Source organism: Lissotriton vulgaris, chromosome 12 (assembly GCF_964263255.1).
Source record: "Lissotriton vulgaris chromosome 12, aLisVul1.2, whole genome shotgun sequence".
Classification (NCBI taxonomy): domain Eukaryota; kingdom Metazoa; phylum Chordata; class Amphibia; order Caudata; family Salamandridae; genus Lissotriton; species Lissotriton vulgaris.
Genome location: NC_141700.1, coordinates 740652714 through 740670108, shown reverse-complemented (window position 1 = coordinate 740670108; position 17395 = coordinate 740652714). Strand labels below are relative to the sequence as shown.

Genomic DNA, 17395 nt, shown 5'->3' with positions numbered 1-17395 from the left:
TGTGTCAGACTCCAGTGCTCAAACCCTCAGTGAAATTCTTGGGGTTTGGTTAGAATCTAAGTTATCCTTTAACAAACAAATCCCAAACTTTGCTGGGAACTGTTTTGCCCTGAAAACTGCTGGGAACATCTTGAATCTTCTCTTAAAGGCCATGAAGCCTGTAGTCCTGGCTCTTGTCATCTTCCAGCTGGACTACTGTAACACCCTTGAGTTAGGCATTATGAAGGGGAGATTGATAAAGCTGCAGAGAATTCAAAACACTGCTGCCCAGATGGTACTTCATCTTCCCAGGAGGGCTTCTTCCAGAATAGCCCTTGCAAGACGTCATTGGCTCCCTCCTCATAAGAGGATATCTTTAAAAGTTCTGTGCTTCTGTTTTAAAAGCTTGACAGGGACATGGGCCCACAGTACTTGACTTCTCTGGTGTTCCCCTATAGGCTTGATCTTAACCTCAGATCTTCTGGGGCTCATCTGGCAACAGTCCCCAGTATATGCAGAGCCCAAATTGGGGGATGCTCTTTTGGGTTCATCACCGCGAATGTGTGGAATTCCATGCCAGATTATCTAATAATGCGATTCGTTAGTGAGGGGCTCTCTCACTTGGTCATTGAGGTCAGGTTTATTGTTTCTCAGTCTTTCCCTCTCTGCTGAGTGTTAGCTGTTTCTTAGTTCAGCATGGGGACACACCGGTTGGTGTAACCATGGTTCTTTACAAGATGATTTTATGTTATTATTTGAACTGTTTCACACTCGGGCCTGGGAATTATACAGTCGAAAACCCGGATTTTCCAATAGTAAAAGGTCAAACCTAATTTTTATTGTGCACCATCACCATCTGCAAGTGGTTATGAAATCACATGTGGCAGTTAAATGCATGTCTTTAATACATAATGCAATGTAGAAAGACCCCACCAATTTGTAAATATCACATCACAGCATGAGAAAGTTGTGTAAATGCGTGCTAGTAGATGTGTAGGGTTCACGCCTCCATAAATGTGAACAAAATTTGGAAGACTGTTTCTACAAAAATTTTAAGCACTTTTGTAGTCATGTCATGCATAATGTTTATAAATAAGCAATTTCAGACTTGTATTACTATAATTTTAGGAAAAAGTACAACTGCAGGTTTGAAGGGGCTATTTCACTAGAAGGAGTGCGTACATAAACAATCCATTTTCCAGCAGAGAGAGAAATATTACAAGCTATGTTGATTTCAGTAACCTCTTAAAATGAGTGACTGCATCTAAATTACTCTCAAAGATACCTATTAAACATTATAGGAAGATCTTCTGTAACTAAAACTTAAGATTCATGTAAGAAAATATAGTCCCATTTTTGACAATTACAAAGCTGAAACTACAACAGTGCCCTTTTTTTGTCCCACTTCACGTCCCAACAGATATTCCTTTGTGTTCATCTGAGGTCTCAGCAGAATAATGTAAGATTTGTGGAAGAAGATGCAGAAAAGCAAAGCAGAGCTTGAAGCCAAAATGGCGAAAATCTCCATTGCCACCATGTACTTTCCCTTGGTGCTGAGATAGGCTGGAATAAATGAGATCCAAACACTGAGGAAGGAAAGCATGCTGAAGGTGATGAATTTGGCTTCATTGAAACTGTCCGGCAGATTTCTGGCCAAGAAAGCCATAATGAAACTGATGGTGGCCAGAAGCCCAAGATACCCCAGCATGCACCAGAAAGCTAAGGAAGATCCCTCATTACATTCAACTAATATCTGTCCAGGCAGAGCATTAATATTGTATTGTGGGAAAGGAGGGGTGATGAATAACCAGGAGACACACAGCAGAACCTGAAGGAGTGTACAAACAAAGATGACTGTGTATGACAAATGAGGACCTGTCCATCTTCTTAAGCGACTGCCGGGTTTGGTAGCATTGAAAGCAATGACCACCATGATGGTTTTGGCCAAAATGCAAGAGATACAAAGAGCAAAAATGATCCCAAAGGCTGCCTGGCGAAGTAGGCATTTTTCTGGAGTGGGATAACCAATGAAAGCCAAAGAGCAGAGGAAACATGTGGTGAGAGACAAGAGCAGTAGGTAGCTGAGGGAACGGTTGTTTGCTTTTACAATGGGAGTGGTTTTGTAATGGATGAACAGTCTCAAGATAGCAAGTGGAATTAAGGATAAACAGAGGCATATTCCTGCTAGGCCTCCACCCAATGCATCTTCATAGGTGAGATATTCCTTAATCTTCATGATGCATTGGTCCTGTCTCTCAGTTGGCCACTGATCCCATGGACATCTCAAGCAGGTCACTGAGTCTAAAGAAGATGAATATAAAATGATGAATTAATATCCAAATTTAGCTACAATGACTGTTGCCTTGATAACATTCCTATTACTTAATGTATGTATATAATGCATAACACTTGCTAGGTTCTTGTTCTTAGTTTAAAATTTGTTTCAGGTTTTGTGGTGGGGTTCTTTGGTTTTTAACACTTACCAGTTTCATTTGAAATCTCCCCTTGAGGGCATGGAACACACAAGAAACAGCAGGCAGGCTCTCCTTCTTTGACAGCTTTCCAAAAGCCAGGGTGGCAACTTTGAGTGCACATAGAAACAGGAATCTGGAATATAAAATATCATTAGTACATTTGACATTCTTTTGTGATTGCTGTACTGCATATGGCCTTAAGTGTTAATTCGAAAAATGTAATGTTAAGATACACAAGGTGGTTTGCTTTATTCGTTAATGACTATTTTGCTTTACTTATCCAATTTTAATTTCATAGGTGGATCTCAGTGAGGCATAGGATGACCTCATTATAACAAATGGTACAACCAGCACTCAAAAACAGGAAAGTAAACCTGATGGGCTTAAGCAAAATTGACATGATTGGGGTGAAAGGAATGGACAATTTCACATCACTATAGGGTTATGAGTCCCAAATGAAGCATCAAGACAAGAGGGAGAAGCTTGAGTATGAGATGCAGGTAGTCTTGTGATAGATTAGTTGTATTTTGCTGACACAACGCTCAGCAGTTGAGTAGCTTCAAGTTATTAAGATGCAAACCATTCTGTAGGAGTAGTTGAGAATTTTGCAGCTTTGTGAAGATAAAATGCTTACTATGCCATACATTGTATTTTTCTCCAATATTTGTCACACATCCAAAAGAATTTAAGACCCATACAGAAGCAAAGAGTCTACAATCTCTATAATCTTAACTCGTACACTAAGAACCTCAATCCAAGTGCCCCAGAGTTTTACCTAGTAACTCTGCCCCAAATTAGTCTCACCAATACCACGGTATTGATAACTCCAGGCAGGAAGTGATGGAAGGGGGCTTTAGGTAATATGGAATTTCACCAGAATCAGTCATTTAAATCCAAAATGTTTACTTCTCAATCCGATTTCCCTATGTTTTAGGTGACGCTCCTGGTGAAAGACACCAGATCCATGATTTCATAATTATGTCAGGGCTGGTAACTCCTGTCACTGTCTCCATCAAAATTAAGAAGCCACTCACTATGAGGATGTAAGTTAATTTGTCTTATTCAGTTATATTGTCAGCTGTCAGTCACTAACATGCACCCAACCCATTACATCAAACTTAAAAATCAGTTATGTAGGAAATAAGATGGGCCTAGCCCAGAGGGGAGAGAACCATACTCTACATGGGGGGTCTTTAAGAAAGTCAGCAGCTGGTTGTGATAGCAGGATAATCTTATTGGCTTTCGGCCTCCACATCCTCATAAATTTGCACAGGTAGGATGTATTTAATCCCATGTGCAATGAGGAAAAAGGTGACAGAGTACAGTGCTTCGTACACCCAGAAGGTAAATGTAACAATGAAGGTGATGTAGGTAGTAGGGAAGTGACCGTCTGAATAAGAAAGGATCACAATGGCTTCAGGGAGAACAGGTAGGTCCAGGTGGGCTGCATATATGTTGGTGTATCAACAGTTGTGCTGCCATGTAAATGCAGTGCTTTTATATAGCGCACAAATCACCCCCGAAGGGGTCTCAAGGCGCTGTGCACATACCGCCACAGAACCCTTCTTGGCCTTTCCCTGTGAAGTGCCCACTCCTGGGCACCCCCAAGGTGAAGCAAGGCATCCTAGCGCTGTTGGGGCAGTTGTGGAGATTAAGCAAGCTATTGCCCAGAGTTGCAGAGTGGGTCCCATGATTAGAATAGGCACTGAGGCGAGAAATATCAGGTCCGGGGAAATTGAATCCAAGACCCACCGAGGCGGGAATTAAACCCTGGTCTGGGCCAGACCTCTGCATCAGGGTCTGCCGCTCTAACCATTGAGCCACACTTGGGAGCAACATCATTTTAAAAAAGGTGACCTTCAAGACTAAAATTAAAGCAGTCAGGCCTCCCAATTGAAGGGGTTACCACCACTGCCTTGAAGACTGCAGGGTCAATGAAGGAGACCAATGACTAAATAGAATGGAACATGCCAGCCCAACAGGACAAAGGGCCACAGGAGGTGGGTCCAACAGTGAATAAGGAGGTTTGTTTTCAACAACATGGGAGGGTCACAGGCACTGATCCCAGGCAGTCATATAAGAGCAAGGAGAGGGTTTCAATGTAAGCACAACGCAGAGGCCAAAATGACAGACTAGGACTGTGATGTGAGGATAGACTGTGATAATGAGACTTTGCCACTGCATAACTGGCAGGTAAGGAGTCACAGTCTGAGATGAATGCCAAAGCAGGAAAGGCAGACAACATTTGGGTAGGGAAGGCATTTGCCATGAGGTACACACTGAGGAAGGAGAGTGAACCTTGTTTCAATGCATACCTCAGCAATCATCAGGTTTGACATGGAGATTTCTTGCAATTCATCAGTGATTGAGGGGCAATAATGAACACAATGAGGAATGGACTCATTCAGTTAATCTCAGCTACTGGTGATCTCTCTGGATCACATTCCAGTCCATTGTTTTTCGTCCAACGTGTCATTAAACTGAGTCCACTTGTATGCATTAGTGTTGTCCTGCTTTAATAGAAACAGTCCAGCCTGTCTACAGTGGAATGGGAGAAGAGACAGCTTTTGTAAGGAATGGTGATGGGGTGTCAGGGAGGATGAAGGGAGACCAACGCGAACAGGACAAGATGGGAACTTAAGCATTGAATCAATGCCCAGAGCATGCCTATGGAGGTGGGTGATGGGATGTGCAGAGAAACAACAGGACACAGAAAGTGTTAGAACAGAAGGCTGTTAGGGATGTGGTGGGGCTTTCAGTTTAGAAACATTTCAAGAGTTTTGGTGGGACTCCTGAAAGAAATTCTTTGAAAGGAAGAGCTTAAAAGAGACGAGGGGTGTGGAGCAGACATGTGCGGTTAAACAGAGATCTGAACATAAAATGGAAAGGAGGATGTTAGCAACTCAGGAGAGCCCGATAAGGGGAGTGTGAGGGAGGAAGCTACTGTTTGAGAGCAAAAACAGCAGAATAACCTTAAAAAAAGAAAAAGACAAAGGATTAGATGACAGTAGACACCTGAAGATGGTAGCTCCTATGGAGGCAATACTGTACTATGATGCAAAGGTACCTGCATTGGCACTAGGCAGCACTGAGTTTGACAGTGCCAGGAAGCAACATAAATGCTCCATATCCTAATTTTTGTTGCATTTCTGCTGCCTCCCATTAAAGCAACTCAGTGGAGGAACTTTGCTTGGTGTCCTGCATTGCACGAAAAATGTGTAACTCTTCTCCCAAATATATAAAATTTACTAATTAATAAAAACAAGGAAGCTGTGCAGCATTTTCCTTAACTAGCTTGCCCATATTCCTTTGAAAGAACACCCCTGTGCATGACATCAACAGTTTTCACAATGCACCTCATTTATGTCTTTCAGCATTCACCATAATCCCAGTAAGGAAAGTTGTGCAGAGCTTTCATAGTCTACATCTATTTTGAGAAACTGCTTTTACACTGCTTGCATCCATAGAGATCTCTCTGTGCACAAGTGTCACTAATAAACATTGAAAATCATGGGCCCTGTAGTGCATCAACACCTTTCATCAGTGGGATTTTCCCTCCAAAGAAAGGTTTGAACAATGGATTCTACAGCACAGTTTTCAGATAAATTTTTTGAGGAAAGTGGAGTATTATGTATTGATGCTGGTTAGGCCTGGTTAGGCCTCACTATGTAATACTCTCACAATACCCCAAAGGTGGTCCTTGGATTCACAGTGATAAATCTCAGAGTACGAACATGGACTATAAGTAATTGACATGACTTGAAGAAAATCTTATACCAATTTATAAAATAAAGCTGATTTTTATAATAATCTAAACACCTAAACGAATACAGTCAGATGCATAATATAATCAGAGTTATGGATTTTAAAAGAAAGAATAAATCAGTGCAATTCACTATAGTAAAACGTTACCAATGTAGTCAATGGGATAAAGCACTAGTGACAATCGGTCACTTGCAGGTCAAGTTATGTGGATCCGATAGGAGGGTTAAAGTGATGCTGGTCCAGGACCAATCCTCAACAGCTAGTTCAGTTTTACCTGGCCAGTGAGGCATGGGTGCAAACTTGTTCTGGCTGTCCTTGGTGCTGATGCAAGAGCCATTGAAGAGCTCGATTTACCACTTAAATGGTGCTGAAGAGGAAATGGATGCAAAAGATCAACAAATGGGCCACTGCTGTGGTTGGCTGAATGTACTGCATGGTTCCCTCCTGTTGCAGCATTGAGGTAACATGGTGGTAACAAAACTGGTTAACAACAAGCCTTGGTAGCTGTAAGGTCAGCAAGATTATACTTTGAAGGCCGGAGGCCCAGGCAAAATAGTAGCTACCTGAAACTTGCTGAAGATCAAGACTAAGTTTACCCCAATGTACTGGACCTTGTACTTTAGGGAGATCCCTTGGAGGTCCAGGTGGTCAGTGATTATTTGGTTCCAGGAGTCTGTTCTTACCTACAGGATGCAGGGAACTACTGCAACTAGTCCAAGGGATTCCGGAGTTGCCTTTGGTGCTCAAAGGGAGACCTCTGTCTGGGGGAGTCAATCAATCAATCAGGTGTTTTTTAAGCACAACTACTCACCCGTAAGGGTCTCAAGGCGCTGGGAGAGAGGGAGGGTTGCAGGTTCCTCTCCATCAAGGAGGGGGTCTGTTGAAGAGCCAGGTTTTTAGGTTTCTTGCGAAGATGGGGTGCGATGTTGTCTGTCTAAGGTGGAGCGGTAGGTCGTTCCAGGCTCTGGCCATTCGGAAGGAGAAGGAGTGTCCTCCGGATCTGGTCTTTATGGAGTGGGGGACCATGGCATAGGAGAGCTGGACTGATCGTAGGGTCCTTTGGGGTAGGTGGAATTTGAGTCAGCTGTTCAGGTATGCTGGTCCAGTGTCTTGTAAGGCCTTGTGAGCATAGGTTAGCATCTTGAAGGTGACTGCAGCTTCGATATGGAGCCAGTGGAGTGTGTGCAAGTGCTGGGAGATGTGTCAGTTTCTTGGCAGATTGAGGACCAGTCTGCAGGGGGCATTTTGGATGTTCTGTAGCTTACGATTGAGGTTTTTGTTTATCCTGGCATAGAGTGCGTTGCCGTAGTCGAGCCTGCTGGTGACCAGGACGTGAGTGACGATCTTATTGTGTTCGAGAGGAATCCATTTGAAGGTCTTACATAGGAGGCATAGGGTGTGGAAGCAGGAGGACGAGACGGAGCTGACCTGGCGGTCCATTGTGATCTGTGAGTCCAGGATGATTTCCAGGTTGCTTGCGTGGTCCAAGGGGGTCGTATGGGCTTTGGAGGGCGGTGGTCATCAGGTGTCATTCCAGGCATTGGGGTTTGGGCCCATCATGAGTACTTCCGTTTTGTTGGTGTTTAGTTGTAAGCAGTTGTTTTGTATCCATTTGGCGACGGCTTCAATGCCTTCTCGAAAGTTGTGTCTGGCGATGTTGGATTCCTTGAATAGGGAGATGATAAGTTGTGTGTCGTCTGCGTATGACACAATCTTGAGTACATATGTTCTGAGGATGAGGGCGAGTGGAGCCATGTAGACGTTGAAGATTGTAGGGCTGAGGGAGGACCCCTCGGGGACTCCGCAGGTGGTAGGTGTAGGGTCCGAGAGGAACGGGGGGAGTCTGACCCTCTGCGTTCTGCCAGAGAGGAAGGAGTCGGTCTTTGGTCCATGACGAGTCACAGCTGTGCAGTTGTAGGGTGGTTGCCATAGGTGCAGGTTAACACTCCTTTGCTTTGTTCAGGTCCTGTAGTCACAGACCTAGGTCTCTTCTTTGACCTTGGTTGCAAGTCTTAACAGATCTGAGGTTCTGGTGTCTGTGGTGCCCCTCAAATTTTAAATTTAAGGATATTAGGGGTGTGGGAGCAAGTGTCAAATGGGATACTACTTTCAACTGCTAATTTGTCCCTGAAGTGACAACATCCAGAGGTGTGTGTCACCTTTTCTACCCAGAATCCTGTATTCTGCATCTTCTAAAAATTGCAGAAACCTTCCTTGGCTGTACAAACCAGGTAGCACATCCTAGGGATGTGGCTAGCCTTCTGGGGGTGTATGCCTCAAAATGAATTCTCCGACCTGCCTGTGTGCAAATGTACCTGGGGCAGGTGGAGGGCAGCTTCCTCCTTTGGCAGTCAGCGTGTATGCATATTAGAGGCGGTGCATGCTTTGAAGCTCGCCGCCTTGATGTGGCATTTCACTAGTCATCCTGTCAGTGAGGGATGTATTACCTCCTTCCCAGGTAGTGCTTTGTTTCTGATTCCCAAGAGTGTTCACACTGCCTCGCAGGAGGTTATACACATGTGTTGGTGGTAGCGGCTACAGGCTGATTACCAGGGCACAGGAAATGTTGTGGCAACCAGATGGGCAACCTCTAAGTTAGCCACATGGGTGCATGCCAAATCGAACTCGATATTGGAATCATATCAGGGGTGATGAGGCACGTTGTTTGATGCACAACATGACCATATACTGGCCCTGGCAATCTTGGGGTGCTCGGGTACCAGCGCAAGTCAGGGGTCTCCAACCTTTTCTGTACTGAGAGATACTTATGTTCAATGAAACACATTGAGAGCTACTAACATTATTCGTGTTGCATAATGTCAATTTTGTTATATGAATAATAATTCAAATATACAAAAGCTTTCTGATTTAATAAGCTGGCCTGCATACAGGTTACTCTTCAGAGGTACCTGGAGAGCTACAGTTGCTCACAAGCTACTGGTTAGAGACCCCTGGCCATGTTATTCTATTAACAGCAGACCACTTAGTACTCTTTAAAGGAAAGATGCTACTATAGGGAAATATAAGCTTGATATTATATGTCAACACCTTTAAAATAATGCACCCTGTCTTCTGGGCTTAGGAGGCCTACCTTAGGGATGACTGACATATATTAGATCAAGTGCTTTGACCCTGCCTCTCATGTTGAGGGCAAAATCAAGTTGAATCAGTTTGCCCCATTCCTGCAGTCTCCAATGGTAGGCCTACTGTCCTCTGTTTACTTTGGTCACTCAGGTTGGCAGAAATAGTTGTTCAGGCCCTGGTAACCTCTTTTAATACCCATGACCTGTATACCCTTGGTACCATCTACTAGAGAATTATAAGTGGGTTAAAATCCTTGCCAACTGGATTACCGATTTGTTTAAGGAGTGAGTACTGGCGTCCTGGTTAGCAGGCTCCAGTGCACTTTCATTCATAAACCAACAGCTAGTAGTCCAAATGAGGGCAAAAAGTGGGGTGAAACGTATAAAGCCTGCTTTCTTACACATTTGTTAAAAGCTTGTAGGATATTAAGGGTCATTCACTCACTCACTAGCCTGTTCCTCACTGAGTTCAAATTCCCCAATAATGGCAATGAGGAGGGTGCCAAGGAATTCCGGGCAGTTTACAAAAGTCAGGGTATGGAATTTCACATGGCCTTGTTATAGTAGCTAGGGTGAATTAAATGGGGTTGTGTTGTACAATGTTATGGAGAAAAGATGCACCAAAGTCTTTCTGCCCATTAAAGAAGAGACTCCACAGGTCTTGCTTTACTAAATGCAATGGGCAGAGCGATGTTTGTTCTTTGTTACCCACGTCGTTTGATCGAGGTATTCAAATGTGTGTTTTCTTTGCAATGTAACATCAGCAATTTCAGAGGTAATATAAGTGACGTGTGGGCAGTGCAGTGTGAGTGTAATGTAAATAGTCGGTGTGACTACAGCGTGAACATTTTCAATGAGTTAAGGTGTGCTGGCCAACTCCAAATACCAGCTGCCCATTGAAAGGTTCAAAGTAGTTCAAAGTGTCATTACGATTAATTGACTACATTTCAAGTATGCGCCTATTGGCAGATTCTGAGTGCTCACTTCAACACATACAAAGCTTTCCATGTCATAAAGTGTTGTTGCAGTCCTGTTTATTATTCACCTTATGCTTTCTTTATGTAAATCTACACTCCTCATCTTGTCGTGATGAAAAATACCACACATGAAAAAATTGCCCTGAACTTGGGGTGCATGACACCTTTGCCAGCCCCAGTCATGACACCTGTGCGACCCCCAGTCATGACAGGGTCAACGGGAAAAATTTAACTATAAAGTTTGACCTTACCTATGGGGTCTATTAATTACTATGTATAACACGCTGGTCCTAGTCTATTGTGAAATGTGCCACAAATGCAACGAGTGCCGGTGGTTTTGCCCGTTCACCTCAAGTTGTGACACCTCTCTTCTTTTCCCTATCTGCAATACTTATCTCTAGCGCTTTCATTCCGCTCTTCTCTTAAACATTTGGCATCATTTGTCATTTTCTGCCCTCATCTCTGATATTTTAAAACTTAGCTGTCCTCTCTATTGTCTTACTTATTACTTTTTTCTTTCTGCTTCTCTCTTTGAATAGTATGCTTTCTCTTTTTCTCACAATTTTTAGGTCTCATGCCTAGCGGTGCAGTGCACAGCACTGTGCGCACAGCAAGAGCCGTTTTGTAGGGGAGTTTGAAAATGGGTCTAGGAATTGCACAAGCTTGTGCGTGTGCTTTTTCTTTTGGGACAGGCTATTGGCCTTTGAGTGTGTCTTTTTGTAAAAGACAGCACGCAATTGGTCAAAGCCAGGCGCATTGCTCCGCCCCTGGCCTATTGGTGTCTATTACTCGCACAGGCTATCATGTGGTTTCAATTATCGTGCCCAGACACGGACAACATAATTGAAACCACATGGCTCGCTGTGGCGAACGCGCTCGCGTTTTATATAGGTATTAACTGTAGAAATGCCATATACATTTAGCGCTTCGCTGCCTTTCGCTCTATACATAGTTTTGCGATGTTTATAAAACAAAGTCTACCTATTTTTATGTGGTTGGCAGACGGTGAAATGGTTAAGCTTCTCAGCAGACAACATTCGTAGCATATACATTGTCACCCATGGAGTTTGCTTTGGTCAGCGCCTGACTTCCTTCCAGAATAACCTGTAGCAGATACCCAGACTGTGTCCGATTCCTCGGAAGGCAGATCTGCTCTTTAAGTAAAGTCAACAGCAAGGGCTTTTCAAAATCTGCAGGAAGACAACAGCAACCACAACAGGCACCACATTTAATTGTTTTCAAGACCTGTTCTAAGTAAATGGGAGTAACCTTGATGATACCAATGGGACTAGTGCTCCTGACAACAATGAGAATAACACTGATTATAACAATGGGACTAGTGCCGATGCCAACAATGAGAATAGCAATGATGATAACAATGGGGATAGTGCTGATGTGAACATTGAGAATAGCACTGATAACCACGGGACTAGTGCCGATGCCAACAATGAGAATAGCACTGATAAAATTAATGGGACTATTGCTCTTGACAGCAATGAGAATAGCACTTATAACCATGGGACTCGTGCCCATGACAACAATGAGAATAGCGCTGATGATAACAATGGGACTAGTGCCAATGCCAATAAGGAGAATAGCACTGATGATACCAATGGGACTAGTGCCGATGCCAACAATGAGAATAGCACTGATAACCATGGGACTAGTGCCCATGGCAACAATGAGAATAGCACTGATGATAACAATGGGACTGGTGCTGTTGCCAACAATGAGAATAGCACTGATGATAACAATGGACTAGTGCCAATGCCAACAGTGAGAATAGCACTGATGATAACAATGGACTAGTGCCAATGCCAACAATGAGAATAGCACTGATAACCATGGGACTAGTGCCCATGGCAACAATGAGAATAGCACTGATGATAACAATGGGACTAGTGCCAATGCCAACAGTGAGAATAGCACTGATGATAACAATGGACTAGTGCCAATGCCAACAATGAGAATAGCAGGCTCACTAACCCCATACTAGAAATTCATTTAGGAGCATGTGACCTCTACCAACTTACTAAATAACCTAGGTAGGTTCATCCCCTGGTAGTGATGGTACAAGGAACAGGTAATCACCTTAAAATGTGTGGTATGTTCTACCAGAACCAACAATTAAAGTAGAGTACACCATACATTAAATGTCCAATCCATATTTTTAGAAAAAAGAGAACAATTTAGTGAGCAAAAAGACATCAACATCATTAAAATTAGATAAGTGGCACCTAGGTATGAATTTTATTGCAAAAAGTGCTTAGAAAAAGTAAAGAGCCCTTGAAAACCGATAGTTCATGCTTGACCGGAACCTTGGCACAAATTCAAGCAGACAACAACAGAGTTGAGGTCAGATACATCAAGCAGGTATTTCTGGTCAAAGATTGTACCAAAGGACTAAGCTTCTGAATAGAAATTCAATATTTTTGAAGTTGGCAAGTTCCCCTGCTTAAGCCATTAAGGTTCCCAAACACCCTATAGACGTATATGTCCTTTTTGATCTCTCACTGAATCCATCGGTTATTATGCCAAAAGTTTAGAGTGGAACAAAGCTGAATGTTGTAGCTGGCAATGTTGTTTTATGGGTTTGATAGGTTTGCCTCTTCACCCTAGTTCATTGTTTTAATTTCAGATATCGTAATTTTTTGATCTCCAAAATCATCCAGCAGTGCAGGGCTGGAAGTTGTAGCTGCACCAGAAGCCATGAGGTCAGATACTTTTATCAGGAGGACCTGCTGCACCCATTTTCAGCTTACAAATACATTTCAAATTGGACAGCTTGGATTTATTGCCAGCATTGGGTAAGATCTCCCTGGGCAAGCCTCAGTACCTTAGTACCTTATGACCATATTCCACTTCAATTCTAGTCAAGGGAAAGTTCATTCAGTGCACTCCTGCAGTCCAAGCTTCTCGGAGGAGGAGTTGAAGCACTAGGTCTGTCTCCAGATACATCTCCTGAAGGATGCAGCCCTCACTAGTCAGATGGCCACTTACAAGTCTGGAATCCTTCTGTTTTAGGGGTCCCTGAAATAAGCAAACAAAAAGCCTACCTCTTGACACTTGAGGAGCAGTTCTTGTTACTAAGTGATTTGCAGGTCATTGTGCCCTTGAGTACCCCTCCTCTACGAGTCACAAGTTAGATATTTTCTTTCTTCTAGGAGGGCCTTCTTCTTCAGGTCCAGGAATGTTTTGAGGACGTGATGGTGAGGTGCCAGTCCTATCCTGTACACTAGCCAGTAATTGGAGAATTTTCGTGAATAATTTCATACCCTATGCCCACTTCCTTTTGCAGCACTGCCCCTTCACATTAATGGAAAACCTCTTCTGCCACCATGCAGAACTCTCTTGAGCTACCAAGCTACCCGCCTATTTAGATGAGCTCTCCTCCAACCTGATGATGTCCAAACTGTTCCTCTCCTCTACTGTGTCTGGAGCTTGCTGGTCTAGGAGGGCCCTGGGGATGATTGGGAGAAGGCCTCTTTGGCAACTCTGACTCTACAAAATCATGTAACCTTGGTGATTTCTTTTTTGTAATAAAAATTGATTCCTACTGAACACATGACCTTACGATCAGTTCATGTTGTTTTAGATATTTGATCAATTTGCAGTTCAGTTGGGGATCAGACGGGTCAAAAGCTTGTAGGATTGCTGCTCTGCATGTCCTTGTCCCTCTTGCGATGAAAGCTGTTCCTAGTGAAGTGACATGTGCTGTGTGTAAGCACTTGCAAGTACAAATTAGATGACTAAAATCCCCTTTTTTGCTACCATAAAATCTACATGATGTGGGCCCATTTAACTTCCAAAATGGTCTCGTCGGTGGTTGATGGTACCTAGCCAAAGTGGAGTGCCATCCGTTATTTTATTCGTACTGAGAATGCTTTTAATTGAAGAAATGTTATTGTTCGATTAATTGAAATCTTTATAATAAAAAACACTCTGATAATAAATTATTAAAGAGATTCAGTAGTACAAAGTAAAAATGTTTGATGGAGCAAATTAATTAGATCCGAGAGGGTACCAGAATTAATTTTTCATATTTTTCCTGACGACATGGGATTTTTGTAAAAGAAAACGTGCCATGATGAGCCGAATAACTTTTTGCTAAAAAGGAGCCATACCATTAAAACACAGAAAAAGAGACGTACAAAGCATAAGTCCAGAAAAGTCCAACTGTTCGATCCGCTCACATTAAGGTTCTATCTAAAAAGGAGGATGTTCCCTACAGGGGGAAGAGAAGAGACTCTGGTTTCTCGGCTAAAAATCTCGGGGCCATGAAGTGAGGTGGGCAGCCGGTGACCCACTCATGGCCATTAACATGTTGAGCCAGAGAAAAAAAGGTGGCATGTGACTGCAGTTATAGGATGGAGGTGACCCAGTGCAATAAGATGGATATTTGGTAACTGGCACTCCCACTGCGTTAACCTTTTTACCGAGAATGTAAAACCTAAATAAAGGTTCTAAAATGTATTAATTTCTGATCACCATCCAACTGTAGGATCTGAGACTGAAGTTAATTTTGTCTTGTACTAATGAATGGAGTTTTGCAACTTTATTTATTGTGAGTTAGAAAGTTACCAAGGGAGGACTCTTTTCCCAAAGCTCAACTGTATTGGTGATTGATAATTCTTTGAAGAAAAATTTACTATAGGTCCTTGTATTATCTTTTTCAACTTCAGGCCAAACAGCTTTGTTGATTGGACTGTGGGTCAAGTTATGTTTTATTTTGAACCAGCATTTCATTGTGGAATATAATCTCCCTACTGTTTCATTTGTCAGGCCGAATTCTAGGCGCACTTGTGATGTGAAGCACACTTTGGTAATTGAAAGACCGGCTTGTAGGTTGTGACCAGGTTGTGACAAGCAACTTGTTTAGCAGCGCACAATCTCTTCAGTAACACTTAACTTGAGGTACTGGAATGCTATCTTGCTGACCCTCAATGTTCTAAAGTAGTTTTACATAATAGAATGTCTCATCCAAACGCTGTTGTTTCTTTTACACAAAATGCTGAACCAACATGAGTTTAGGATCATAGAATCACAATCTTCACACCTATATTCCTAACAGATAGAAATGATGCAGGGGCAGAACTTTTTATGATCAAGGTTCCACACAGTGGAAAAAGTTACCTATAAACTTTAGATCTGAAAAATATTTACTAAATTTAGAACAGGATTGAAGACCTATATTTCCATTCAGCCTTTGATTAGATGTCTACTGATACAGTACACCTTTTGAGGCTACAGTCAGCACTCTAGTCTGGTCAGATGCCCCAGATCAGAATCTTAAGTAATCACCCAAAGGTGATGCTCATCTGCTTTGTTTCTTAGCTAGGTGTTGTTACCAGCTATCATCTTATGTGGGTATGCTTACACCATTGAGTTTAACATCTGCCTGTCCATACCTTCAAGGTGCACTCAAGCGGCTACAGCTGGGTCATGCATTAGAAGTATAACTCCTGATAATGGTCTTCCTCTTGATAGTTTGTTTTTGTGGCTAGTTTGTCGATTTTGCAAACTGGAGACATAAGTGTTAATGTGAATTTGCCACTCAAGCGCAAAATAAGTCCTGCCTGAAATTGTATACGCAGGTTTTACATATATGTAAAAAGTGCTCACAAAACCGGTCACATTGTATGTCCTAAACAACTATACTCATACCCCTGATTTCTGTGAATCCCACAAACTACACTTTTATTTAACCCACTTTTTGTTCAGGGTCCACTGGCTGTTCTAATTTATATACCCTGCTGATCCTTTGAGCTGGGTCAGTGATGAGTAAAATACTTCAATAAATGGAACATGGGCACCTACCTGTTCCTGTGGGTGCCTTCAGCGTTCTTTGCCTGAAATTCTTCTATGAGGGTCCCCCTCAAAACAGAACTTATCTTCTGTCTGTTCTTTTACCTGATTGGTCTGTGAGGGCCATAGGACAGCAGTGGTGTTGATGATGACCTTCTTTCCCTCTGGGGCACTGTCATCATATCTCCCAACCGTTACTGGCCTGATTCCACCTTCTGCGCTCCGTTGCCAGTTCACAATGTCATACTGGGCAGGGACTTCACCATTCTGATTAAAAAAGACACCTTCTCCAACCTTGTTTTTGAAATGGACTTTCTTAATGTATTGTGTAATCTACATGTGAAAGAGTAATACAATTACATTAGTGCAGTTACCTAAATGAGTTCACTGACCAAAATAGTTAGTTTCCATACAAATGCACAACCCCATGCCCTAACAACAAAAATATATGGGACTATGTTCTAATATATCAAAAAATCTTGGTTCTGCTTTTACCAGGTATTGTTCATCCAGCACTTGAACATGCTCATTCATTATTCCTAGTCAGTCGTAAATCCAGATTTGAGTGCAAACTACCTTTTGCACCCAAATCGAATCACAACTCAAAACACTAGTGGCATGCCCAGAGTGTTTTTTTTTCAACCATATTTTGACTAGGTCAAACCTGCCAAAAATTGTCTGGGTAAATAGAACAAACTTTTGGGTTATGTCACTCATTATGGGAATAGCACAGCAATTAGCGTATTCACCCTTGTTTCAACGTAGGAAAATAGAAACAATATTATGAAGAGGTGGGGATTGGTATTAATGAGCTTGGCAGCACAAATGTGAAGCTCCTGTGAATGGATGGGGTAGTGTGCCACTTCCGGAGTGTGCAGGATATTGGGTCTAACTGACAAGGGGCAGTGAGTGCAGCTTTACCTCTAGACCAGTAGCTGTCCATACACATGGATATGGTTGTCGGATAGACATTAAAATAGAACACTACCAATGATACTATCTACAGCAACCTCTGGCCTTCTGCAGAGCCGCACTCTCACAGAACAGCTGCCCCAGTTGTACTGGGTATTGAAGGAGGGTGATCCACCCGATGATCCAACAGCTGCTTGGACAATTGTGATCCCCTCATGGCGTTGATGGTGGAAATCAGTGCATTCAACAAGAGGGCACCCTTGTGATGCTTCCCACAGTAAATGTAGATTGGCGCAGCTGTTTCTCCAGCTTCTTTTTCTACTGTTGGATGCCCACCATTCTCACACAATAAGGGGCCTAGCCTTTGCTGGTAATCACTTTTGCATGCTTACACTATAAA

General features: G+C 42.7%; 1 protein-coding gene across 1 annotated transcript in view; it reads right to left on the bottom strand.

The window, feature by feature from the left end:
• Nucleotides 1-1342: 1342 nt before the first annotated feature.
• The window catches only part of LOC147678510 (extracellular calcium-sensing receptor-like), a 41949-nt gene continuing 25896 nt past the window's right edge, over nucleotides 1343-17395 (bottom strand). The window contains exons 4-6 of the mRNA XM_086946587.1: nucleotides 16189-16416; nucleotides 2463-2586; nucleotides 1343-2280 (exon numbers count right to left, since the gene is read on the bottom strand). Of these exons, the coding sequence (XP_086802713.1) occupies nucleotides 1343-2280; nucleotides 2463-2586; nucleotides 16189-16416 (1290 nt within the window). The remainder of the gene's footprint in view (nucleotides 2281-2462; nucleotides 2587-16188; nucleotides 16417-17395) is intronic.